Here is a 27,874-nt window from a genome sequence, read left to right as displayed (position 1 = left end):
AAAGGACCTTTGTCCCAACGGCCCTCCGTGTGCATCTTTGTGGCGAAGCGACAGGGCAGGTTGAGACCACCTAGGAGAGAGGTGGGCCTGGCCCTGGTCGGCGTCCGCGGTTACTTCAAAATAACACGCTTAACAAGATCTGGGTATTTGATCTGAGTCTGGCTACTGGCCTATACGCACTAACCATCTATGCGGGGACAGTTATGGGCACTCGACGTCGTGGTATCAGCCGAAGCCTTCGTGACATCAGCGACTGAGCGGCGCGCGCCAGGTTGGACTCGATCGCCTACTCTTGTATAAGGGAGGCTAGGTCTGCTCACCGGCCGTGTACGCAACATGCAGGTGTGCAATGGGTGATGTGCCCAGACCCCTGCGCCATAGGATTTAGACCGGCATGCTGAGCTCTCTGTTGTGCCTAGGTAGGGCTGCGACGTGTTGATCTTCTGAGGCCGGGCATGACCCAGAAAAGTGTGTCCGGCCAAATGGGATCGAGCGTGTTGGGTTATGTGGTGCACCCCTGCAGGGAAGTTAATCTATTCGAATAGCCGTGATCTTCGGTAACAGGACGACTTGGAGTTGTACCTTGACCTTATAACAACTAGAACCGGATACTTAATAAAACACACCCTTCCAAGTGCCAGATACAACCTGGTGATCGCTCTCTCACAGGGCGACGAGGGGAGGATCATCGGTTAGGATTATGCTATGCGATGCTACTTTGTGAACTTACCATCTACTCTCTTCTCCTGCTGCAAGATGGAGGTTACCAGAAGCGTAGCCTTCGAAAGGACTAGCTATCCCCCTCTTATTCCGGCATTCTGCAGTTCAGTCCACATATGATACCCTTATTCCATTTGATACCAATGCATACATATGTAGTGTAGCTCCTTGCTTGCGAGTACTTTGGATGAGTACTCACGGTTGCTTTGCTCCCTCTTTTCCCCCTTTCTATACCCGATTGCGGCGACCAGACGTTGGAGCCCAGGAGCCAGCACCGTCAACGATGACTACTGCTACTCGGGAGGTGCCTACTACTATGTGCAGCCTGCTGACGATGACCAGGAGTAGTTTAGGAGGATCCCAGGCAGGAGTCCTGCGCCTCTTTCGATTTGTATCCCAGTTTGTGCTAGCCTTCTTAAGGCAAACTTGTTTAACTTATGTCTGTACTCAGATATTGTTGCTTCCGCTGACTCGTCTATGATCGAGCTCTTGTAGTCGAGCCTTCGAGGCCCCTGGCTTGTAATATGATGCTTGTATGACTTATTTTATTTGTAGAGTTGTGTTGTGATATCTTCCCGTGAGTCCCTGATCTTGATCGTACACGTTTGCGTGTATGATTAGTGTACGGTCAAATTGGGGGCGTCACAACATGATAGTTATTTTGTTGAGTTTGCTCCCACTACTATTCATGAGAAGAAATTTGTTTATGTGGAGAGTAATAAAAATTCTATGCTTGTAGATCATGAAAAGAATGCTTTATGTGATGGTTATATTGTTAAATTCATTCATGATGCTACTGAAAATTATTATGAGGGAGTAATATATGCTTGTAGGAATTGCAATAATATCAAGTTTCCTCTCTATGTGCTTAAAAACTTGAAGTTATGCTTGTTTTGCTTTCCTATGCTAGTTGATTCTTGTTCCCATAAATTGTTTGCTCACAAAACCCCTATGCATAGGAAGAGGGTTAGACTTAAATGTGCTAGTCATATTCTTCATGATGCTATCTTTATGTTTCAATTCTTATCTTTTATGTGGGCATCATTGAAATCATCATGCCTAGCTAGAAAGGCATTAAAGAAAAGCGCTTGTTGGGAGACAACCCAATATTTACCCCTATTGTTTTTGTGTGTTCACATGATTAAACTACTATAGTAATCATGTTTTATAGCTTTTGTTTGAATAAAGTGCCAAGTAAGACCTTTGGGAGGGCTTACAGTGATAGTTGATTTGATCTTGCTGAAAAACAGAAACGTTTGCGCTCAGGTAAACAATTCTAATTTTTAACAAAAGCATGATAAAATACAGATTCTTTTTGCAGAAGATTAATTAACAAATTTCCTAGGACTTCCAAATTTCTCAGGATTTGTGGAGTTACAGAAGTATTCGAGAGTTATAGATTACTACAGACTGTTCTGTTTTTTGACAGATTCTGTTTTCGATGCATAGTTTGCTTGTTTTCTAGTTTCTATGGATTATATTGCTTAATATAAATTATAGAAATGGTATGGTACAGTAGGCATCATGTGAGAAAAATTATGAATCTTGTCTTGACAGTACCTAAGTGGTGATTCGCTTTCTTATACTAACGGAGCTTACGAGTTTTCTGTTAAGTTTTGTGTTGTGGGGTTTTAAAGTTTTGGGTAAAGCTTTGATGGACTACGGAATAAGGAGTGGCAAGAGACTAAGCTTGGGGATGCCCAAGGCACCCCAAGGTAATATTCAAGGACAACCAAGAGCCTAATCTTGGGGATGCCCCGGATAGCATCCCCTTTTTCGTCTTCGTTCATTGGTAACTTTCATTGAGGCTATATTTTTATTCACCACATGATATGAGTTTTGCTTGCAGCGTCATTTTCTTTTATTAGGATTTTCTAGCTGTTATTTAGAGTAATATTTTTCATCTTTTACTTCAATAAAAAAAGGTCAAGTATAGCCTTTACAATGCTTATTTTTCAAGTCTATATGATGTTGTATTAAAAACAGAAGTTTGCTGTTATCTTTTGAATATTTGTGAATAGTCAGAACATGATAAAATCGCGAAATTTTTACACAATGAGTAACAACAAATTATCTACAGTGTGGTAATTTTTTAGAATTTTTGGAGTTAAAGAAGTATGATTCCTCTTACATTCTTTACAGACTATCCTGTTTCGACAGATTGCTGTTATGATTGCATTGTTTGCATATGTTTGCTTGTTTAATGATTCTATTTGAGGATAGGAGTGTTAAATATGCAGAGGCAATTAGTAAGAAATGTTAAATAATAATTTTAGTGATTTTCTACAGTAGAGAATGATAAGGTTTAGCATGGATTTATACTAACTTATCTCACGAGTTCTTGTTGAGTTTTGTCTGGATGAAGTTTTTAAGAATTAGGGAAACCGTGATATGGGAGGAATTAAGGAGACACAAAAGCTCAAGCTTGGGGATGCCCAAGGCATCCATAGTCAATATTTCAAGAAGTATCAAGCATATAAGCTTGGGGATGCCCCGGTTGGCATCCCACATTTTTTTCTTCAACAACTATCGGTCAGTTTTGGTTGAGCCTAAGTTTTTGCTTCTTCACATGATATGTGCTATCCTTGCAATGTCATTTTATTTTGTTTTGCTTGCTGTTTGAATAAAGTACTTAAGATCTGAAATTTTATTTATGAGAAGGAGTCTTCACATAGTTACATAATTATTCAACTACTCATTGTGCTTCGCTTATATCTTTTGGAGTAGTTTGTCGTTTGCTATAGTGCTTCACTTATATCTTCTTAGAGCATGACGGTAGTTTTATTTTGAAGAAATTGTTGAACTCTCATGCTTCACTTATATCATTTTGAGAGTCTCTAAACAGCATGGTAGTTTGCTTTGGTTATGAATTTAGTCCTAATATGATGAGCATCCAAGAGGGATATAATAAAAACGTTCATATAAAGTGCATTGAATACTATGAGAAGTTTGATTCCTTATGATTGTTTTGAGATATGAAGATGGTGATATTAGAGTCATGCTAGTGAGTAGTTGTGAATTTCAGAAATACTTTTGTTAAGGTTTGTGAGTCCCGTAGCATGCACGTATGGTGAACCGTTATGTGATGAAGTCGGAGCATGGTTTATTTTTTGATTGTCTTCCTTATGAGTGGCAGTCGGGGATGAGCGACGGTCTTTTCCTACCAATCTATCCCCCTAGGAGCATGCGCCTAGTACTTCGTTTCGATAACTAATAGATTTTTGCAATAAGTATGTGAGTTCTTTATGACTAATGTTGTGTCCATGGATTATACGCACTCTCACCCTTCCACCATTGCTAGCCTCTCTAGTACCGCGCAACTTTCGCCGGTACCATAAACCCACCATTTACCTTCCTCAAAACAGCCACCATACCTACCTATTATGGCATTTCCATAGCCATTCCCAGATATATTGCCATGCAACTTTCCACCGTTCCATTTATTATGACACGCTTCATCATTGTCATATTGCTTTGCATGATCATGTAGTTGACATCGTATTTGTGGCAAAGCCACCGAACATAAATCTTTCATACATTTCACTCTTGATTCATTGCACATCCCGGTATACCGCCAGAGGCATTCATATAGAGTCATATTTTGTTCTAAGTATTGAGTTGTGATTCTTGAGTTGTGAGTAAATAAAAGTGTGATGATCTTCATTATTAGAGCATTGTTCCAGTGAGGAAAGGATGATGGAGACTATGATTCCCCCACATCGGGATGAGACTCTGGACGAAAAATAAAAAAATAAAAAAAGAGGCCATAATAAAGAAAAGGCCCAAATAAAAAAATAAAAAATGAGAGAAAAGGGGAGAAGGGACAATGTTACTATCCTTTTTCCACATTTGTGCTTCAAAGTAGCACCATGATCTTCATGATAGAGAGTCTCCTATGTTGTCACTTTCATATACTAGTGGGAATTTTTCATTATAGAACTTGGCTTGTATATTCCAACGGCGGGCTTCCTCAAAATGCCCTAGGTCTTCATGAGCAAGCAAGTTGGATGCACACCCACTTAGTTTCTTTTGTTGAGTTTTCATACATTTATAGCTCTAGTGCATCTGTTGCATGGCAATCCCTACTCACTCACATTGATAATCTATTGATGGGCATCTCCATAGCCCGTTGATACGCCTAGTTGATGTGAGACTATCTTCCTCCTTTTTGTCTTCTCCACAACCACCTTCTATTCCACCTATAGTGCTATGTCCATGGCTCACGCTCATGTATTGCGTGAAAGTTGAAAAGGTTTGAGAACATCAAAAGTATGAAACAATTGATTGGCTTGTCATCGGGGTTGTGCATGATTTGAATATTTTGTGTGATGAAGATGAAGCATAGCCAGACTATATGATTTTGTAGGGATGAACTTTCTTTGGCCATGTTATTTTGAGAAGACATAATTGCCTTGTTAGTATGCTTGAAGTATTATTATTTTTATGTCAATATTAAACTTTTGTTTCGAATCTTATGGATCTCAATATTCTTTCCACAATAAAGATAATTACATGGATAAATATGTTAGGTAGCATTCCACATCAAAAATTTTGTTTTTATCATTTACCTACTCGAGGATGAGCAGGAATTAAGCTTGGGGATGCTTGATAAGTCTCCAATGTATCTATACTTTTTGATTTTTCCATGCTATTATATTATCAATCTTGGATGTTTTATATGCATTTATATGCTATTTTATATGATTTTTGGGACTAACATATTAACCTAGAGCCTAGTGCTAGTTTATGTTTTTCCCTTGTTTTTGAGTTTTACAGAAAAGGAATACCAAACGGAGTCCAATTGACGTGCCAATTTTTGATGATTTTTTATGGACCAAAAGAAGCTCCCGGAGTAAAAGAGTTGGGCCAGAAGAGTCCTGACCCATCCACGAGGGTGGAGGGCACGCCCTACCCCCTGGACGCGTCCCCCTATCTCGTGGACGACTCGGAGACCCCCTGACGTGAGACCGACGCCAAAAATTCCTATAAATACAAAAAACCCCAAAAAGATACCTAGATCGGGAGTTCCGCCGCCACAAGCCTCTGTAGCCACCAAAAACCAATCGGGACCCTGTTCCGGCACCCTGTCGGAGGGGGATCCATCATGGGTGGCCATCTTCACCACCCCGACGCTCTCAATGACAATGAGGGGGTAGTTCACCCTCGGGGATGAGGGCATGTACCAGTAGCTATGTGTTTGATCTCTCTCTCTCTCCCTCTCTCTCTCTCTGTGTGTGTGTGTGTGTGTGTGTGTGTTCTTGATATGGCACGATCTTGATGTACCGCGAGCTTTGCTATTATAGTTGGATCTTATGATGTTTCTCCCCCTCTATCTCCTTGTGATGAATTGAGTTTTCCCTTTGAAGTTATCTTATCGGATTGAGTCTTTAAGGATTTGAGAACACTTGATGTATGTCTTGCATGTGCTTATCTGTGGTGACAATGGGATATTCACGTGATCCAATTGATGAATGTTTTGGTGATCAACTTGCGAGTTCTGTGACCTTACGAACTTATGCATAGGGGTTGGCACACGTTTTCGTCTTGACTCTTCGATAGAGACTTTCGGGCACTCTTTGAAGTTCTTTGTGTTGGTTGAATAGATGAATCTGAGATTGTGTGATGCATACCATATAATCGAACGCACGGATACTTGAGGTGACATTGGAGTATCTAGGTGACATTAGGGTTTTGGTTGATTTGTTTATTAAGGTGTTATTTTACTACGAACTCTAGGGTTGTTTGTGACACTTACAGGATTAGCCCAACGAATTGATCGGAAAGAATAACTTTGAGGTGGTTTCGTACCCTACAATAATCTCTTCGTTTGTTCTCCGCTATTAGTGACTTTGGAGTGACCCTTTGTTGCATGTTGAGGGATAGTTATATGATCTAATTATGTTATTATTGTTGAGAGAACTTGCACTAGTGAAAGTATGACCCCTAGGCCTTGTTTCAACGCATTGCAATGCCGTTTTCGCTCACTTTTATCATTAGTTACCCTAATGTTTTTATAATTTCAGATTATAAAAACCTATATCTACCATCCACATTGCACTTGTATCGCCATCACTTCGCCGAACTAGTGCACCTATACAATTTACCATTGTATTGGGTGTGTTGGGGACACAAGAGACTCTTTGCTATTTGGTTGCAGTGTTGTTTCATAGAGACCATCTTCATCCTATGCCTCCCACGGATTGATAAACCTTAGGTCATCCACTTGAGGAAAATTTGCTACTGTCCTACAAACCTCTACACTTGGAGGCCCAACAACGTCTACAAGAAGAAGGTTGTGTAGTAGACATCATTCAACATCGTCTTGTGATTGATCATCATCTAGAGAGAGTGATTCATTAGATTTATGATGATGACAATGTGCATGTTTATGAATTCTAATGACTTGAGAAATGATGCTACTAATGAATCCAATGCTTCCTTTGGCACGCATGAGGTCACGGAGCTCAAATAGACAATCACCAAATTTAGGATTACCAGGATTCATTTTATGAAAAGCAATGGATTTTTGAAGAATCTCATCTAGATTTTTCAAAGAATAGTTTGGAAAACGTTCCTCAAGATATCTCCATATCGTATAAGCACATTCAAATGTAGGCAAGCATACAAGCAAATTTCTAGGCAATCCTCTAATGATAAGATCAATAGTTCGAAGGTTGCGGCTCATGTCAAGATACCCATCGGGGGTAGGATGCAAGGGATCAATAGGAGTTGCACAAGGGCTAGTAATATACTTGTTCAAATTATATTCATTGAAAACCTCAAGCATCTCATTTTTCCAAGCACTATAGGACTCCCCATCAAGAATAGGCACTCTCCGTCTAATACTCCCAATCGTAGACTCACCCATCTTCCTCCAATGGTGATTAAACCAAAGCAATGAAGACCAATGCTCTGATACCAATTGAAAGGATCGAGAAGAGGTGTCTAGAGGGGGTTGATTAGATCCTCAACAAGCAAAAGTAGCAGTTTTTAAGTTCTTCAAGTTGAGGTGGAGTTTTAACACAAGATTAAGCATTCACAATACATTTCAAGCAAGCATGGCAAGAGTATAGGAAGCGGAAAGAGTAAAACATGTTATTTGCAAGAAAGTAAAGGCATGGGATTGGAGTGTGCAAACGCAATGAAGACACGGAGATTTTTGGCATGGTTCCGATAGGTGGTGCTATCGTACGTCCACATTGATGGAGACTTCAACCCACAAAGGGTAACGGCTGCGCGAGTCCATGGAGGGCTCCACCCACAAAGGGTCCACAAAGAAGCAACCTTGTCTATCCCACCATGGCCATTTCTCACGAAGGACTTGCCTCACTCGGGTAGATCTTCACGAAGTAGGAGATCTCCTTGCCCTTACAAACTCCTTGGTTCAACTCCACAATCTTGTCGGAGGCTCCCAAGTGACACCTAACCAATCTAGGAGACACCACTCTCCAAAAGGTAATAGATGGTGTGTTGATGATGAAATCCTTGCTCTTGTACTTCAAATGATAGTCTCCCCAACACTCAACTCTCTCTCTCTCTCTCAGATTTGGCTATGGTGGAAAGATGATCTGAGTGGAAAGCAACTTGGGGAAGGCTAGAGATCAAGATTCTTCTGGTTGGATTGGAATGTCTTGGTCTCAACACCTGAGTAGGTGGTTCTCTCTCAGAAAATGAGTAGTGGAAGTGTAGGAACGTTCTGATGGCTCTCTATTGAATAGAGAAGGGGTGGAGGGGTATATATAGCCTCCACACAAAATCCAACCGTTACACACAATTAACCCAACTCGGTCACACCGAATAGGAGAACTCGGTGGGATCGATTTAGTTCAAAATGTGAATGTTAGGAATCTCGGTGGGACTGACATGATCTACTCGGTGGGACCGATGTGCTAGGGCTAGGGCAAAACCTCATCTCGGTGTAACCGATTGCATGAACTCGGTGAGACTGATTTCGGCAATGAGAAAACAGAGAGTTGGTCAAGCAAACTTGGTGTGATAGATTGCACATTTCGGTGAGACCAAAATAATTGCAACAGGCAATAGAGAGTTTGCAAGGCCATCTTGGTGGGACCAAGATCCGTATCGGTGAGACCGAATTGTCCAGGGTTTCTGGCAGTGGCCATGTCAAAAGAACTCAGTGGCGCCAAATAGATCAAATCGGTAGGGCCGAGTTTGACTTTGGGTTTTGGACATATTTGGAAATGAGAAAGTGGCTGAGGGTTATGGAGCAATATCACTAAGCACTTTTAGCAAGTAGGCCATTAAGCAACACCTCATCCCCTTTTAATAGTATTGGCTTTCCTAAGGACTCAATGTGATCTTGGATCACTAAAATGAAAATGAAGAGTCTTGAGCCTTTTGCCAATCATTGTCCTTAGCATTTGCAAGGAATTCCACATCCTCTTGTCCATGCCACGCCATTGTTGAACTTTATGAAATATACTAGGTAAAGATATTAGTCCAACAAGAGATATGTTATCATTAATTACCAAAATCACCCAGGGAGCACTTGTGCTTTCAAGTAGGGTATTTGATCTTACCACACAACACTTCAACATCCCTTATGATCCTAATAGGTGAGATGGTATACCTATATGCAAGCTTGATAGTAACATCAATCTCCTCTATCTCAACAGGTGAAACATCATGCATAACTTGTTGTTAGAAAGAAAAAGGGATAACACTTATACTAGCACCAATATCACAATAACAATGTAAAGGCCCGTCTAGACAGGGTTGTGGTGTGCCTGGAGTGGAGTGATATGTTCATAGAAGCTTAGGTGGAACACATTGTTTTGGCCAAATTGGACCATGTCCCGGTTCTGCTGTGGCTACGAGCTATGAAGGAATGGAGGCCAATCGATAAAAATTTCAAATATGAGGCAACGTGGGAATGTGTTGATTCACTCCAAGAAACTATTAACAACTCTTGGTCTAACAGTAGTTCAGGAGAGACACTCGTCGCGGTTGTGAGAAAGTTAAGAAACATGCAGACTTCTTTGAGAAGATGGGCAGCGAGGGATTTTTGTTGTGTCCAAAACAAAATCAGTAGCCTCCAATTGTGACTCGGGAAGTTGTGGCAACTCCCAAACTCTGCTGAAACTGAAGGAAATATCAATGCACTACTAAGGAACTAGATGAGATGTTGTATAGAGAGGAGATAATGTGGCGACAGAGGTCCAGGATCGCTTGGCTAAAAGAGGGGGACTCGAACACTGAATTTTTTCATAGGAAATCAACATCGCAAAAGAGAAAGAATAAGATTTCGATACTACGGAGGATAGATGGATCTTGGGTGGGAAAGGCTGAGGAGATGCATGCAGAGATAAATAATTTTTTCAAAGAACTATATCGTAAGGATGATAGGGTCGAACCGTAGGAGCTGTTGGACCTCTTCTGCCCAGAGTAGATGACATGATGAATACAACTTAACTAAACCGATCACACCAGTGGAAGTTGGGGACGCTCTTTTCCAAATTGGCCCACTCAAAGCCCTGGGCCGGCTGGATTCTCGACCAGCTTCTTCCAAAGGAATTAAGGGGTAATGAAGGAAGAGATAACAAAGGCGGTGATGAAATTTTTTGAGGTTGGAATGATGCCGGAAGGTGCCAATGAGACGGTAATCGTACTAATCCCAAGAGGGAACGACCCTAAAAACATCAAAGATTATCGACCCATCAGTCTATGAAATGTAATATACAAGGTGATCTCAAAAGTGTTGGCGAACTGGCTACGACCCTTCCAGGACGAGCTCATCTCAGAAACTCAAAATGCTTTCATACCTATAAGTATCACATTTGAATGCTTCCATAAAACCGAACATAACAAAAATCCGAGAGACAACTACTGCGCTTACAAGCTTGACCTGGCAAAAGCATATGACCGGGTGGACTGGGGTTGTCTAGAGAGAGCCCTTCAAAAGTTCGGATTTGACCAAAGATGGAGAGGATGGGTGATGACAAGTGTGACTACAGTCAAATACACAGTCAGATGCAATGGTGAGATCCTTGAGCCATTAGCTCCCTCACATGGACTAAGACAGGGAGACCCCTTAAGCCCGTACATCTTTCTGTTTGTGGCGGATGGCCTCGCAAGCTTGTTGAAAAAAGAAGTAGAAGGAGGCCACTCGAACACCATTAAAGTGGCTCGTAATAGCTCAGGCATATCTAACCTCCTTTTCGCAGATGACAGTCTCTTATTCTTCAAGGTTTCAACCAATCAAGCAAGGAGAATTAAGGAGATCATATCCCTCTCCCAACAGTGTACGGGTCAACTGCTCAGCTAGAGTAAATGCTCCCTCCTGGTAAGCGAGGTGTTGCCCCCCCCCCCACATGTCAGAGATGGTATTAAAAACATCTTAGGAGTGGAGTCAGACACGTTTGAGAGTAACTATTCGGGTCTCCCTACTCCAATAGGTAGAACGAAAAATGGAAAGTTCCAGCCCATAACGGATCGGTTTGGGAAGAGATGGAATGATTGGAATGAGAGGTTTATGTCTCAAGCGGCAAAGGAGGTTAATGTCAAATTAGTAATTCATCACTTCCATCCTTTGTCATGGAAGTTTTTAAACTCAATGCAAGTTTTTGTGACAAGTATGAAAAATTGATTAGGGACTTCTGGTGGGGAGACAAGGTTGACCACCGAAAAGTTCACTTGATGTCATGGGAGAATATGACCAAGCACAAGAGGGATTGGGGCATAGGCTTCCGGGACATGCATTGCTTTAACCATGCTCTTCTAGCCCGACAAAGTTGGAGACTTCTTCAGTACCCGGGCAACTAATTTGCAGGAGTGCTAAAATCAAAATACTTCCCTAATGGAAACTTATCGAACACTGTGTTTTCTTATGATGCCTCACCATCCTGGAGAGGAATTGAATTTGGCCTTGAGCTATTAAAGGAAGGTTTGATTTGGCGGGTGGGCAACTGTAAGAGCATTCCGATCCAGAGAGATAAGTGGATCCCTAGAAAAGAGGGATAAGTGTTGGAAATATGCCCTAGAAGAAATAACATTTATATTATTATATTGCCATATTCATAATTATAGACTTTATATTCTATTATATAAATCTATGATCCTAGAATGCAATTCAGTGGAAATCTCATATGCACGTGTGGAATGATAAATGGTAAAATAAAACGTTCCTAGTTTTGCCTCTAGGACTAGCCCCAGTATGGTTTGTAATCAAGTTTTCCGGATCTTAGGATATCATTAAGTGTAACGATAGTCCTAAAACAACATTGAGATTATGACGTTGGAAGAATGATCATATTGAATGAACCAAAACTTGCCTGTTATGATTCTTATGAATTGAGTTAATATTGTTTGTAATCAATTGTAATAACATGGAGTATTAATGTGTGATTTTGCTCCTTAGACCATGAGAGTATCATAGTCACTTCTTACCATACGTTGGGCTTTGGGGTTGCTCAAACGTCACCTGTAACATGGTGATCATAACACAACTTACAGGTTCATTAGAAAGTTTGACAAGGGACTAGATAGCTCGAGAGTGGGATTTTCTCCTCTAATGATGGAAAGATATTCTTAGGGCCCTCTCGGTGTGACAACATCCATGATCGTCTAGCCAGACACGGGCGACTATGTCACGAGGATGCCGGAACACAATAACGAGAAAGAAGAACAAAACTGGTAATGAGCATAATGATATAGTGAGCATGGTGATGACTCATGAGGATACCGATGCACTTGAGATCTATGAAGATTAGCAAGATATTCTGGTGTAAACTATAGAGAAATGGAATGAATGAAATGTATCTAAGAAGAAAGGAAGCCATGCTCCATCCTGTTTATAAAAAGAACATCACCTCCCTTTTTGGTTATATACCGCTCTGTTAGGTACTAATGCTTCTACCTATCACCCAGAGGGTGAGTTTGAGAGTAATGTTTTTTCCAACGTTAATAACATTCTGCGAGAAAAGTCATCTACTGATGTTGTCAGCGGAGTTCCTCATCCATCCATGTATGAATAGCGGTATCCCCCATTTTGGACAGTGATGAGGTAGTCGACGCAATTTGCATGTGTATTTGTGTTCGGCTTTGCTACTTTCCTTCTAGAAAAGAATGTCCGCGTAAGGGAATAGTTTATGTGGCCCGGGGTAGTCTTACAATTCCTTTATCGAGTGGGAGAGTTTAGAACCAGTTAAGCCAGAAGGTGCTTTGTCTTTGCTCGTTAAATATTTGCAACCTATGATACATGGCAATGCTTTGAGTGGTGAGTGATACGTCTCCAACGCACCTATAATTTTTCATTACTCCATGCTATATTATCTTCTGTTTTGGACATTATTGGGCTTTATTATTCACTTTTATATTATTTTTGGGACTAACCTATTAACCGGAGGCCCAGCCCAGAATTGCTGTTTTTGCCTATTTCAGAGTTTCGCAGAAAAAGAATATCAAACGGAGTCCAAATGGAATGAAACCTTCGGGAACGTGATTTTCGGAACGAACATGATCCAGGAGACTTGGACCCTACGTCACGCAACCAACAGGGAAGCCACGAGGTAGGGGGAGCGCCTACCCCCCCCCCCCAGGCGCGCCCTCCACCCTCGTGGGCCCCCTGTTGCTCCACCGACGTACTCCTTCCTCCTATATATACCTACGTACCCCCAAACAATCAGAAACGGAGCCAAAACCCTAATTCCACCGCCGTAACTTTTTGTATCCACGAGATCCCATCTTGGGGCCTGTTCCGGAGCTCCGCCAGAGGGGGCATCGATCACGGAGGGCTTCTACATCAACACCATAGCATCTCCGATGATGTGTGAGTAGTTTACCTCAGACCTTCGGGTCCATAGTTATTAGCTAGATGGCTTCTTCTCTCTTTTTGGATCTCAATACAATGTTCTCCCCCTCTCTCGTGGAGATCTTTTTGATGTAATCTTCTTTTGCGGTGTGTTTGTTGAGACCGATGAATTGTGGGTTTACGATCAAGTTTATCTATGAACAATATTTGAATCTTCTCTAGATTCTTTTATGTATGTTTGGTTATCTTTGCAAGTCTCTTCGAATTATCAGTTTGGTTTGGCCTACTAGATTGATCTTTCTTGCAATGGGAGAAGTGCTTAGCTTTGGGTTCAATCTTGCGGTGTCCTTTCCCAGTGACAGTAGGGGCAGCAAGGCACGTATTGTATTGTGCCATCGAGGATAACAAGATGGGGCTTTTATCATATTGCATGAATTTATCCCTCTACATCATGTCATCTTGCTTAAAGCGTTACTCTGTTCTTATGAACTTAATACTCTAGATGCATACTGGATAGCGGTCGATGTGTGGAGTAATAGTAGTAGATGCACGCAGGAGTCGGTCTACTTGTCTCGGACGTGATGCCTATATACATGATCATACCTAGATATTCTCATAACTATGCTCAATTCTGTCAATTGCTCAACAGTAATTTGTTCACCCACCGTAAAATACTTATGCTCTCGAGAGAAGCCACTAGTGAAATCTATGGCCCCCGGGTCTATCTTCCATCATATTAATCTTCTAACACTTGTTATTTTCATTGCCTTTTATTTTACTTTGCATCTTTATCATAAAATACCAAAAATATTATCTTATCATATCTATCAGGTCTCACTCTCGTAAGTGACCGTGTAGGGATTGGCAACCCCTTATCGCGTTGGTTGCGAGGATTTATTTGTTTTGTGTAGGTACGAGGGACTCGCGCGTAGCCTCCTACTGGATTGATACCTTGGTTCTCAAAAACTGAGGGAAATACTTACGCTACTTTGCTGCATCACCCTTCCTCTTCAAGAGAAAACCAACGCAGTGCTCAAGAGGTAGCAGTGAGCTAATTGGCACTGATAACCCTCTCTTTAAGCAAGGCTACTATGTTGGTAACTTTACCCATTATGATAATGAGGATGCTTCTATTTGTTAGTGTATGTTTCAGCAACTAGTGCCACTATTACAGTAATCTCACTTTCTGAATATATGTGCCAACAGGGATGCTTGATTTCAGTGGAACTGCACAAAAACTTTGGGTGGTTCATTGCTTCAACTGCTTCCTTCCTTTCCTGTCAATCGCTTATCTTGACTTCCAGTCAAAGGAAGTACTAATTGATAAGCTTCCTCGCACAGGTTGGTACCGGCCTATGGCCTTCATCCTGATTATTGTGCTCTGTCATATCTATTGGTAATTTGGTATTGTTCTATAGTTGGCCGATTTCATAAAAGGAGTAACTTGGAGCCTCAACTTGCAGGAAAATCCTTACATTGGTCGATTTCAGTAGAACTGCACAAAATGATCAGATGGACAGATACTTATGATGCTCCTATGTACTCCAAAGTTTACTGAGACAAGCATCAATCTTGACAAGAAGAAGTGCCAGAGTGAACACCACTTAACTAGTCTGCACATCAGGGATGCTCAGTTTTAGTTGAACTGCACAAAAACTTTGGGTGGTTCATTTTTTTGACTGCCTCCTTTATTGTCTGCATTGTAGTTTGGTGAGCTACAGGACCAAGGTGAGCCAGTAAACTAGTTGGATGAAAGTAGTGGCCAAGATGCTCAAACCTCTCGCAGCATCAAGGCCACTATCATGAGGATAAACCTATAAGAAAAGTTCAGATGGTCTGTGCTGCCTCTTATGTACTCAAAAGTTTGCTCACACAAGCATTAATTTTAGCAATAAGTACCACGAGTGAACATCACTTACCAGTCTGCACCCTAGGTAATTAAAGTGTGTCGATGGATGATAGTGGCTATGACCTCTCAATCATTTGAATGCATAGACATACTAAACTTGTGTATATCTGAATCTTTCTGTGAATGTTGGCTATGAATATTGGCTTGTGATCTCTCAATCAGTGGCGAAGCCACACATAGGCTATGTAGTCACTTGACTACACAGCTTTTTGGGAAAAACGCAATACAACAAGTATAAATCATGCAGAAAAACATGGAAATATGTACATTTGACTACATAATTTTGAAGTGACTACATATGATTTGATTTCTGGCACCGCCACTGCTCTCAATCATTTGGATGCGTAAAGATATTGAACTTGTGTATATGTGAATCTTTTGAGTTGTTGATTGTGAATGTTGGCTAACATGAGTTTGATCTGAATGTTCACCTTTTCTATTGTACTTGTGTATGAACTTGTTAGAATGTATATTGTGGGAACGTGTGAGTGTCACAATCGTCCCGAGAAGAATGGCACCTGCTTGTTAGGGTTGCAACGCCGCATCAATTTTTTTCATCTTCTTGCTCAGTCTTTATAAGCACTGATCGCTAACTAGTGTGCTAACCTACGAACACTAACAAGTTCAACTGGATCCTACACGAGTTACCCGGTGCATCATCAGCTCGAACAGATAGGGGACCTAGCAGATTTCAGACTGACGTCTAGTACCAACGGGTTGAACCGCCCCGCTCAACCCCTGCCATAATGTTTTCAGCCTCTAAAAAACATACTACTGCATTGTTTTTGGGAAATTGTTTTAATTCAATCGGATGAAAAGTCTCTCCCGCAAGCCTCCCTCTCCGCATACCACATGTCGTTGTGGGGCCCGCCCACCTCTCCCATCGCTCCACCTTATCTTCTCCACGAGCATATCCTCCATCGCTCCCATCCTCTCGTTTCTACTCCCTACCATGGCCGCTCGCTTCCTTTTTCTTCCACAAATTCCTCTGCAACTTTGCTCTGATCTATTCCTCACAGCGCCTCCTCTCTTCCTAATCTTGCTCACCCCTCTTGAATTCATGATTTTTTTTGAAAATTTGTGAACATTTTTCAAACCCGCTAGCATATTCCGAAGTATGTGAATTCTTTACAAATATACAATTTTTCATTTCATGAATATTTTTTCAATAAGTGATTTTTTGGAAATATTTGAACTTTCTTGAAATATGTGAACTTTTTTGAATTCATGAACTTTTTTGAATTCGTGAACTTTTTAATATTTTTACTAGATACATAGCCCATCAAGCGATACATATCAGGGAAAACCCTATATGATGCTTGTTGCATCAAATTGCTATTGAAATGCAAAGAGCGCTCAAACTAGGCTGGCCAATTTTGACGTTTCTAAGTGTTGTACGCTGGGTTTTTTCTGCCGTGCTTTTTTGGTTTCTTTGTGTTTTTATTTCCTTCTTTTCATTATCATTTTTTCTGTTTCATTTTTTATTTAGTTTTTTTCTAAATTCACAAACTTCAAAAAGTTCAGAATTTCAGAAATTTTTCATGTATTCAAGTAATGTTCAAAATCTATAAAAATTTTCCGAATTTTAAAATTGTTTGACGTTTACAAAAAATGTAGAATTTTTGAGTTTGATCATGTTTTCAAATAAAATCATGCTTTAAAAAATGGAATTTCTGAAAAAAGTTTGGAATTTCGCAATTTGTTGGTAATTTTCAAGGAGTATTCAGAAATTTTATAACAATTTCAAAATTCAAAAATTGTTCACAAGTTACAATAAAATGTTCCATTCTTTTGTAAAAGTTTTCGAGTTTTCTAAAAATGCTTAAAAACTTTAGAAGAAGAAAATCATGTTTCCAAAAACTGATCACCTTTTTTAAAAGCCGCTCATACTTTTTTGAATCCATGCTATAGTAAACCCTCTTGCTATTGTACACCAACACTCTACAGTTAACCTGCCACGCTACAGTGGGCCGACCAAGTCGTACTGACTGCGTGCGTCGCGACCCTATTGGATGCAACCGGCATCCAATAGAAGCTCCACACATATCAGCGTCCCTCCTCCATCGTTTCCACACATATTTTCATCATGCAAACGGGGAAATGCGGTTTGGTTCTTGGGTGTATATACACCTGATATGGTTTTTTGAAGTCAAAAAAGTTTAGAAGATTTTATAGAATAAATTTGACATTTTCTTGCACTAGTATATAAATTTTTATGAATAAAAAACAACCTTGACTTCAGGGCCAAAAAGAACAAAATTCATTTCTATTATAGGTCACTGTTCATACTATTTTGGCCAAAAAGTTTTTCTTAAAATGAAGTCAGCGGTGGTTTTTCGTTTTGTGATTCTTTTGCTATTACAAGGAAGGTCAAGTTTATTTCAAAAATATTTCCAGTTTTTTTGTCTTTTTTATTTAATTACTATTTTTCTATATAGGGTGTATATACACCTATGAACCAAACGTTAAGAGCTCTTAATTTCTCACTTAGCAGTAGAGTAGAGCATAGAGGTGAAACGGGAAACTACAATCTGCAACTAGTTACGCATGTACCTCACGTTGCATGCAGGTGTAGAGCTCGTAATTTCCCTTTACCTTATGTTGCATGCAATGCTTTTAGTTCTTTTTGCAAATGTGAGAAACTATCTTGCGCACATACAAAAGTCATCCATGTATATGACCATTTCTCACTTTTTAAACTCAGAAATGCTACATGCAGCACAAGGTCTACTGGTGCTACGGTAGTACAGTATTAGCTGAATGATGGGCCGCCCATACTCTCTCCGCGGCCTTCAGATTTTTGTCCCTTGAAACGCGCAAGAACAACACGCCCAGCCGTGCTTTCGGACCAAAACATCCGGGACCATGGTGCCCACCCTGGTCAGCCTACGCACGCAGATGCACGCACAACAACACAACCGATGGTGTACCATCGCGAGCGCTAGCTACCATCTTCGATCAAAAGGACGTACTGTCCAGCCACCATCGATTTGCTGCTGACAGATAAATGCCGACTCTTTTCCCAGACCTGGTGGACATTGCCACTCGATATCGCAAAAATCAGCCTGGCGTCTGCCGGGATTATTTCGGTTAGGAGTGTATAAATTGATAATCTTATTCGCCAATCTTCTTTAGTTCATTTAATTAACTATAAAATTTTATACTCATATTACTTTTGAAATTTTTAGTTCATATGAATGCTAAGGAGAATTGCATGGTGGCCTAAAACTCTTTGCAATCACGCCAAATGATAACAAGACATGTCGCGCCAGCAATAGCACCACCCAAGCATCCACAAATGAAAACAACTCAAAACCACGCAACACAACCGTTGAATTCTGATGATGTTTTTTGGTCGTGGCTGCATTGGCCGACAGTTGCAACGCCGATGAAAACCAGGTCGACACCCACGATAGCAATGTTCGCCGCCACCACACTGCGGCCATCGGCGACTCGACAGGGCCTACCACTAGCGCATCAAAAGCCTCCATGGCAGCATCCAAACAATCGGGCCCACCGAGGGACCCTCCCACAACACCCACAGCGACCCAAATGGACACTTGCGCTAACCATGCGGACGGGCCACCAAAATTAAGGAGAGAAAAATATAGTCTACTACATTCGTCTTGATTTATTGGTCATCTTCATATTTTGTGCTACAATTTGATAATAAATTTAATTGACAAAATGTTAGTGCATGTCATAAAAAAATATAGTTGAATTCATATTTGAACATAGTTTTCAATGATACTATTTTTTGTGACATACTCCCTCTGTTCTGGAATAAGTGTCTCGACTTTAGTACAACTTTATACTAAAATTAGTACAAAGCTGAGACACCTATTTTGAAACGAAGGGAGTAGTATTTTGTTAATTAAATACATGATCAAAATTTGTACAAAATACTAAAGAAGCCAATAAACCAGGACGGAAGTAGTACAATATTTACTATTTATTACGGTACTTATTCAAAATCATACCGTCCGTACTGCCTACTAGTTTGTGTGGCCGACATCAAATGGAAGTTAATTAAGCGAGAATTGCACTTGCGTACTTGTCCCGACTGAATCATTACCATGGGCACACGTACGTACGCATGTCCCGGATTACTATCCAGCTGGACCAGCTACTCGATCGTAGCACTGGTGTGCGCGCGTTTATATATCTGCAGGAGTATAATCTTGCACGACCAGTGCGATATTCAGGGCATGTGTTGTGTTTTGTATGCACCAATTGTCCTGACAAGGAGTTATGTTGCTGCTGTACATGGAGAATCAAATGGTGCTCGCATATTTTCTAAAATTATTTCAGGCTGTTTGACACTATCCTTTCGGTGGTATGATATGTCTTATGTGTCTGTCAACTACAGTCTACAAGGTGCATGCGGTGAATTCGTCAATCTTAAGATCTACCAACTCATTCTCTCAAAGGTGATCATAGAGATAGGATTGCGTCTGTATGTTCATAGGATGAGTGTGTGTGTGTGTGTTGTGTGTGTGTGTGTGTGTGCGCGCGCGCGCGCGTGTGTGTGTTGTTAGCGTTTGCGTCTTTACTGTGTTTCTAGAACAAAGAATCAAATGTTATGTTTGTTCGCTTCTTCTATTTTGGGTCGAGAGAGTATAGCATGTTATGATGATGTGGAGCATTTTTTCCTACTTGCAAAAAACCCTGAAATCATTTATTCTGAATCGTATGCCGTTTGATTTATAATTAACTCGCACCATGAAAGCAGTCAAATTTTCCGTTGGTGTGGGAAATGAGATATGACATTGTTCATCCAAAATGACAAGTGGAATACTTTATCTGTTGTGCTCCCATTTTGGTGCTCCTTTTGCTCAATTTGCAAAGCTTTGTCCTTGGACACCAAAGTTTACATATACATATAGTATCTTGAAAAGAGACGGAAAACTCCCCCGGCCTATATATATACAATCCTCAATTTATTATTGTACAATAATTACAAGATTCAAACATTTATGTGTGCGATAAAAATGGCCACGTGTACATGTAGCATTTGACGCATGTATGCACGATACATTTCAGAACTTTTTGCTATGACAAAAAATAAATTTTCATCCAGAACCAGTGGCACACGAGGTCCAAAATGTGGTTTTTGCTCAAACTATATATCTATCTCTAATCTATTTCGTTTCGCAACAATCATCTTCAGACCGGGTAGACAAGAATTCGTTGATGTTGTGTTTTCCACAAAATTCTTGCCTCAGGGGACAACCAAAAATATGCTAGTACGTGAGTAGCTCGCAGCCGCATGGATCCTTATCAACCCTAATTATGAAGTTATTATCTCATCTTCTTCTTCTCGCTATCAAGTCCAAATGGTAGCAACAATTTCCTTTTATTTTGTTCAAAGCTCTACGTATATGCAGGCTAATTTTGTTCATGGCCCATACCATAAAACATCTCAACTTACCAATATTATGTTTTTGTGCCTTAATTTTGTTCTTTCATACTCAACTGATTTTGCTTATGTTTGTGCATTTGTTGTTCTATGTGTCCATGCTTCGAGACCTAGAAATATTTAAAAATGTTTAGGAATTATTCATTAATTTTAGGGGGAAAATAGGAATTTTAAAATTTTACAATTTAAGTACTCTCACACTAAAAGAAATATTCTGAAATTTTGGAAAGAGAAAAAAACAAAAAGGAAGAACCACAATTAAACCAGAGAGCTCAATTAATAAAACGATAAACAAGTGCAGTATGTTTTGTTTTTGAAGGCAACAAATACAGTACATTCCAGACCCAAAAAGAGGAAAAATAGACTGCACTCGGACCCATAGGGCTTACCGTCTGCATTTGTCCGACAATGTCCCAAATTGCATCATTAGTTAGAGGGTAACCCTTGCAAAGGTCACTCTCACTTTCTTTTGTGGTGATAAGTGACACACTGCATATATGACATTTCTCGCAACCTGGCAGTATTGTGCTTTTTTTCGTTCATTCATTATTTTTCATATGTTTTATTTCTTCAATTGTGCATCCAAATCGTGAATCATTTTATTGTTGTGTTTCTCGAGTCCAGATTCTTGAAACTAGATCCCATGTTAACCGGATCCGATGAATTATTTTCCTGAAAAAATAAAGGAAACTGAAAATCAAAATAATCAAAAACCAAAAAAGAAATGAAAATAAGAAACAAGAAAAAAAAAAACAGAACCCGACCAAAAAAACAAAAACAAAAGGGAAACCAAAAGAGCATTTGTGCTTTTTGCTTTTTTTTTATGCACATCTACGTTTTTGCACTTATAAGCAAAACTGTATGTTTCGCTTTCTGAGAAGCACATTGTGCTTTTCACTTTTCGGGAAGCACATATGTGTTTTTCCATAGTTTTGTTTCACTGTGAAGCACAACCGTGTTTTTCATGGTGTGCTTCATGCGAGAAAAATAAAGAAAATTAGAAAAAAGAAAATCTAGGAATAAACCAAGTAAAATGCAAAAACCCAAAAATAAAAAATAAACACGTGTGGAAAAAAAAGTCATCCTGCAGGTGCGCCAGCGCACCACACGTGGCAACCTGCTGCCTAGGAGGAAATACTCTATAAGCGTTGTATAGCATCGCCTGTTGTTCATTCAAAGTCTATTGATTTGTAAAAACTACTCCCCTCTCCCAGAATATAAGAACGTTCTTGATAATATGCTAGTGTTAAAAACGTTTTTATATTTTGGGACAGAGGGAGTATATCCCAAACTATATACATGGAGGTTCTAAAAACATCCCACTGGTCCATCACGGCATGCAACGCTAGAAGCTTGATTTCTCGCCCCGATGCCTATTTGGCGTCTTATGCTTTTTTAAGGTGTATTTTGCGTCTTATGCTCTCTTTTTTGAGAAAATTTGGCGTCTTATGCGGGACCTGCGACAGGGCCGGCCCACGCAGGCATGCGAAATGCGGCCCATCAGCTAGGATTCGAAATTCTCAAACAAAAACGCTAGGATTCGAACTCGCGATTGAGCACTGGTGGACACAAGTAGCTAGCCACTGTGGCTGATATGTGTTCATGGAAAAAAGATGACGCAAATACTAAGAACAAGACACGTCCGCATATCGGATTATTTGTCCTTTTTTCAATCATTACTTAGAAGTTCAGAATATTTTTTAGAAAAATTCCAAACGTTTTTCACAAACACAGACGAGTTTTCAAAAAGTAAACATTTTTTGAATTTGTAACCAAATTTTAAAAACAGGGAGAATTTTTGAAGTCGTGCACAAATGTTGAAAAATAGGAACATTTTTAAAAATTTCTGACCAATTTTGATAAGCAGGAACAAGTTTTTCAAGAATGTGAGAATTTTTAAATTTGTGAACAAAATTTAAAACAGGAATTATTTACAAATTTTTGAACAAATCTTAAAAACACGAACATTATCTAAAATTCTGAAATATTTTTCACAATCACGAACAAGTTTTGACAAACATGTGAATTTTTGTAAAAATTTCCAAACAAATTTTCAAGAAAGGCTCATTTTTTAATTGGTGAACAAATTTTGAGAGCAGGAGCATTTTTGAATTCGTGAACAAAATTTGAAAATACAGACATTTTTAAAATTTCCAACATTTTGGGGAATCACGAATTTGAGCTAATTTTTAAAAACATGAACAAATTTATAAATTCCAAAAAAAATTAAAAATGAAAATAATAATAAATCTGAACCAAATTCAAAACTATAAACTTTTTTGAAAACAGGAACAAATTTTCATATTCCAATCATTTCTGAAATTGTGAACAAAATTTCAGAATATGAACAAAAATTGAAAACTCCAAACGTTTGTAAAAACAAGCACAAATTTCAAAACTCCGAATGCTTTTGGAAAATGCGAACAGATTTTGAAAATGTGATCGTATTTGGAATTTTCTTTTTTTAATTATGAATAACAATATGAAACCACGAACAGTTTGAAAAATGAGAATAAATTATGAAAACATGAATATTTTTTGAAATTCTGAATAAATATTTAAAAATTCGAAAAAGATTCCAACAAAAATTAAGCTTTTAAAAGAAAAGAAATATAATAAACAAAGAAAATGAAAAAAGAAGGAATAGAAAAATAAATAACAGAAAAACACTCAGTAAAGCCCCTGAAAAAACAATAGAAGAAAAATAAAACAAAAGAACCCATTTAGAAGGTTACCAAAACCGGTTGGCACTCACCGTGGTCGCTCTCTGAGAGGGTTGGCCCAGATTCCACACTCGGGTGGATCGCATGTGCGCTGCGTCGCCAGCGAGTGACAAATCTCCACTCTTATAAAAAAAACTAGCGTGTAGTGCGCGGCGTACCCGCCGCGCCACATGAATCGATAAGCTATTTGGCTTTTTGCAATGTTTGGTAAGTCAGTCCAAGACTTAATTCATTGCAAAGTAGTTCATACAAAGAAAGGGTACATCTAGTTGGTACGTGCATGTGATCAATGGTAGGTGGTGATAATGGCTACTGGATACCGAATTGGAAAGGTTTGGTTCTTTTCTTAGACCAGAGATGTTGATCCTCCAGCTTGGTTTGTCTCTGTGATGTAGTGATAGAGAGATGAAGCTATTTCTTCTGCTTTTGTTCTTGGTGATCTGTTCCCTGTGACGTCAAGGGTATCCACATGAACAATATGGTACATAACTCTTTTCAAGTAAGGTTAGGCTTGTGCATACATACTAAAATTGATACCGAAGAACCAAATAATTCCAGAACAAACTATATATTCGTGCAGGAACAAAATCCCCTGACATATTGCACCCTGCAGCTGAGTCGCTAACACGCTGTACTTTGCGTAAATAGCTAGGGAAGCAAACAACTTCTTCTTCAGTATAACCGCAATAGAAAACCGACATGGTGAACATAAATAAAAATTGAAATAACAGCAAGAATACCAAAGCTAATTAATCAAAATATACTGTTAACAAGTTCCGTTCTCACAATCAGGCGAGCTTTGGCTGGTGAAAAATACAAAATGATAGGATCAGTTAATAAAAATTAAAATAACAGCAAGAATATCGAGACTTGTACAACCAAGTTAGCATTTCGACACTACCACGTAAAACCACTCTTAGGTGAACTGTAATGATCCTATATGCTATATTCGCAGCCATGCTCGGCCAGTATCAATCAAAAAGAGAACTGCAATCCTTGCAGAAGAGGACAATTGTGAATAGTACCTAGTTTTGACTAGGGCTCACGCAAACTGTGCCAAATAAGAGTGTATCAGTGCGGCAGTACAATTATCTGAAATTTAACATACAAAACCAGATCATGACAGCAAAATCAATTAAGGATTAGCCATTAGGAAGCACACACAAAAAGAATAGGAGCATCCAATCCAATATGATCAAACTTTTGGAAAACAAAATAAACTACATGTTTGTACTGCGTTAAAGATGGTTTCATTTTCACATCTTGCAATAAATTGTTTTGGAAGGCAGCAGAAACAATTTCCATATAAATTGCTTAATGTCATATCATTATGAACTTCTCTTTGACTTCCCGCAATGATGATATGAAATGGCTATCCAGTGACCTTGTGACTTGTGAGACTACAACTTCATGCCCCGCTTCTTATTTTCCTGAAATATCCAGCAAGTGTTGGCTATTTCATTGATAAGACGATAGCAGTATGCACAAACACCAAAGCGGAAGGAACACAACTAAGAGAAAACTAAAAGAATATTAAAAATATGAGCATATTGTTCATATCTTTTGCACCAGCTAGCCTACAATGCAGAATCAAACGCCGAATTGCCTGAATCAAGTTTTTAATGTGAAGGATTTCTCCTGAAGAGACTGAGACACCTTGCTGCTTATAACCTGCATCTATCTAAACCTTAATACTGAATCCAAACATGCACTTAACCTAGATGTTGATACTTGTGTGTGTTTTAGTTCATATATGTAGACCAAAGAGTTCGTCCATCTATGGCTAGGCAGCGCAATACAAAACAAGAAGAGAAGTGAGAGAAGGTTGGTTGGCTACCATGAAGTTGGCAACTCCGTGAAGAACTTCATTCCCACAGATGACGATGCAGCCAAAATCGCCTTCGTCCTCCCTTGGCGATGCGACGATCACTTCCTTGTAAAGATTTTCTCCCACGACTTCCCGCAATACAGCATCACACCTATTGATTTTCCAATGGTACACCGGCGCCGTTGGATCGATGTGTCCGATCGCGTCGAGCATACTCTGAGTTCTTTTACCAGCAGATAGAAGACCCCTGCATATGTATACAGATCGACCATTGAGGTCAGTCAACATAAGAAATAAGCAACCAATCAGAGTAGATCAACCTTTGTGACCAGTAAAGATAGGCAGGAAGCAATCAATCAGAGGGCTCGACGCTTACAATGTGAACAGTGAACCACAGTTTTGATTCGACTCCTGACATAAATCAAGTGGAGAACGGCCTGTATATGTCGATGAGCATCCTGAAACCTGCAGCTCGCGAACACAAATATGAGAATTGGAGGATTTGATCAACACAAACAGTGCGTGAGATGACGGAACAAGAAGTCGACGTACCTGAGCTCCTCCGTGACGTCCTCCTCGCCCTCGCCGTCTCCATCTCCCATGTCGAGCGCGCCGACCATGACTCTGCCTCGGAGACCAGTCGCGCCCGAGATGGAGCCCACGAGGAAGCGGGCGGGTGTGCCGAGGAAGGGGCGGAGCCCGAGCGCCCCGGCCGTGCAGCCGTGCCCCACCGCGTCGGCAACGGTGTGGCACTCCGTGGAGAGACAGCGGTGTCCGTTATGGTTGGCCGCGAGTAGAGCTTGTGCCACGGACGATGGGAACTCGACGGGGACAAGGCCGAGCGCGGATCTTGCTCCCGTGAGGCCCACGGCATTGATGTCCTCCTCGCCGTGGCCCTCGCCACCTTCATCACCCAGGTCGAGTCGCCCTCCCGTGATGACAGAGGTGGAGCTGTCGAGGAGCGGGGATAGCCCGAACCCGAGCGTCCAGGTCGTGCCTTGCCGCGTCGGCGACGTTGTGGCACTCCTGGGAAAGACGAGGGCGTCCGCTGTGGCTGGCCGCTACGTCATTGCGCGCCACGAACAGGAGCCCGGCGAGGACGGGTCCGAGCGTGGATGCTGCTCCCGCGTGGTGCACAGGGTTGAAGCCCTCTTGCGTGGTCGAGCGTACCGACGACGGGGGGTGTGCCGGAACCTGGCGAACAGTGACTACCACGCCGGATGCCGCTTTCCACTGCGGCCCGCATGCCGGGGCGTCGTTCAGGGACGTGTTTTAGGAAGGAGACCTGGGGAAGGAAGTGGGCAGGTGGAGACTGGGATTGGTGTCCATGGCCAAAAAGCTCTATATTTATATAGCTGCAGGGCAGTTGGTTGATGTGCTTCCAGATATTTCTAAGCAGTTTTTTGTAGACACGTGTGCACACGTGTAAGTATTTCTGGTTGCTTCCAATTGCTAGGCAAGATGTCCAGGGATATGGGTCAAAGCGGTGAGATCTCCAGAGATATCGGTCAAAGCGGTGGTTGACCAACTGCCCACAACGTGCAAAAAAAACTCTTGACCAGTAAAAACAGACACCAGCCTAGGAGTACCTTATTACACGTGTCATGCTAACAAGGATGGTAAAATAAATTTCAGAAAAACCAGGTAAATCGAACCCTTACGGGCCTAGTCTTCTTAGTATGAGTTGATGATGATGGTGTGCTTACCATCCTGCAATATAGGCCATTCGATTTATATTTATCGAATAAAAAGTAAACTATATTAATTTTACAAAAAGATACCCGCACATCTTTTCATATTTGTAGATAATACATTTCGTCGTCCGTTCTTATCTCCCACGACCTCATTGTTGAGCAATTAAAAAGGAAAGCCTTTGGAACAACCTGGTACGATGCCCGTTGCGAGTGTCGTCCATCCTCATGTCTCCGCTCAGTCCGACCACCAACCACCACCACGTCCCGCTGCTCCTCACCTTATCTCTCCTCTTTCTCGTCTCCCCCACCTCAGGTGTCTTCACCAACTTGATTTTTTTATAAGAGTAGATATATTGTTAGATTTTACAAATGGGATTACTTCTGCATGGGTCAATCACAACAAATGTTTAGTAAAATAAATGCATCTTGGTATTCCATGCAATGCACAGGCATCTTACTGTTAGAAAATGGCATCTTATGCGCCTTTTCTAGTTCTATCCACAAAATAGTGTACACATCTTTTTTTTTGAAGATGTATACAAACGCAAGCGCTCATACATACGCGCATACACTTTTTCATATGAACGCACACACGCATGCCCTCCCGCACCTTCGAAAGACCGAGCCGGCATGCCATCTTAAAATTTACTAAGTCACCGTAGACGTCTCATCGTCGACGGGAACGTCTCCTTCACTGAAAATGCATCGCAGGAAATTCTAAAATAAATGCAGAAAATAATGCGAGCATCAGGACTTAAAATCTAATGGGCTAGAAATATCACCGTCCCTCTAACCGTCCAATCACAGGTTGG

At 40.6% G+C, this 27,874-nt stretch overlaps 1 protein-coding gene across 1 annotated transcript; it reads right to left on the bottom strand.

Moving 5' to 3' along the window:
- Nucleotides 1-24,675: 24,675 nt before the first annotated feature.
- Nucleotides 24,676-27,289, bottom strand: LOC123083883 (uncharacterized). The gene is made up of 6 exons (XM_044505762.1): nt 27,252-27,289; nt 27,075-27,078; nt 25,921-26,429; nt 25,745-25,833; nt 25,378-25,615; nt 24,676-24,970 (listed from the first exon to the last, which is right to left on the bottom strand). The coding sequence occupies exons 1-5, from the start codon at nt 27,287-27,289 to the stop codon at nt 25,467-25,469; spliced, it is 789 nt and encodes a 262-aa protein (XP_044361697.1). The 3' UTR covers nt 24,676-24,970; nt 25,378-25,466.
- Nucleotides 27,290-27,874: the final 585 nt, after the last annotated feature.

This window comes from Triticum aestivum, chromosome 4A (genome assembly GCF_018294505.1).
Source record: "Triticum aestivum cultivar Chinese Spring chromosome 4A, IWGSC CS RefSeq v2.1, whole genome shotgun sequence".
Taxonomy (NCBI): domain Eukaryota; kingdom Viridiplantae; phylum Streptophyta; class Magnoliopsida; order Poales; family Poaceae; genus Triticum; species Triticum aestivum.
The sequence above is the reverse complement of the archived record's forward strand: the minus strand, read 5'-3'. Positions and strand labels throughout refer to the sequence as shown.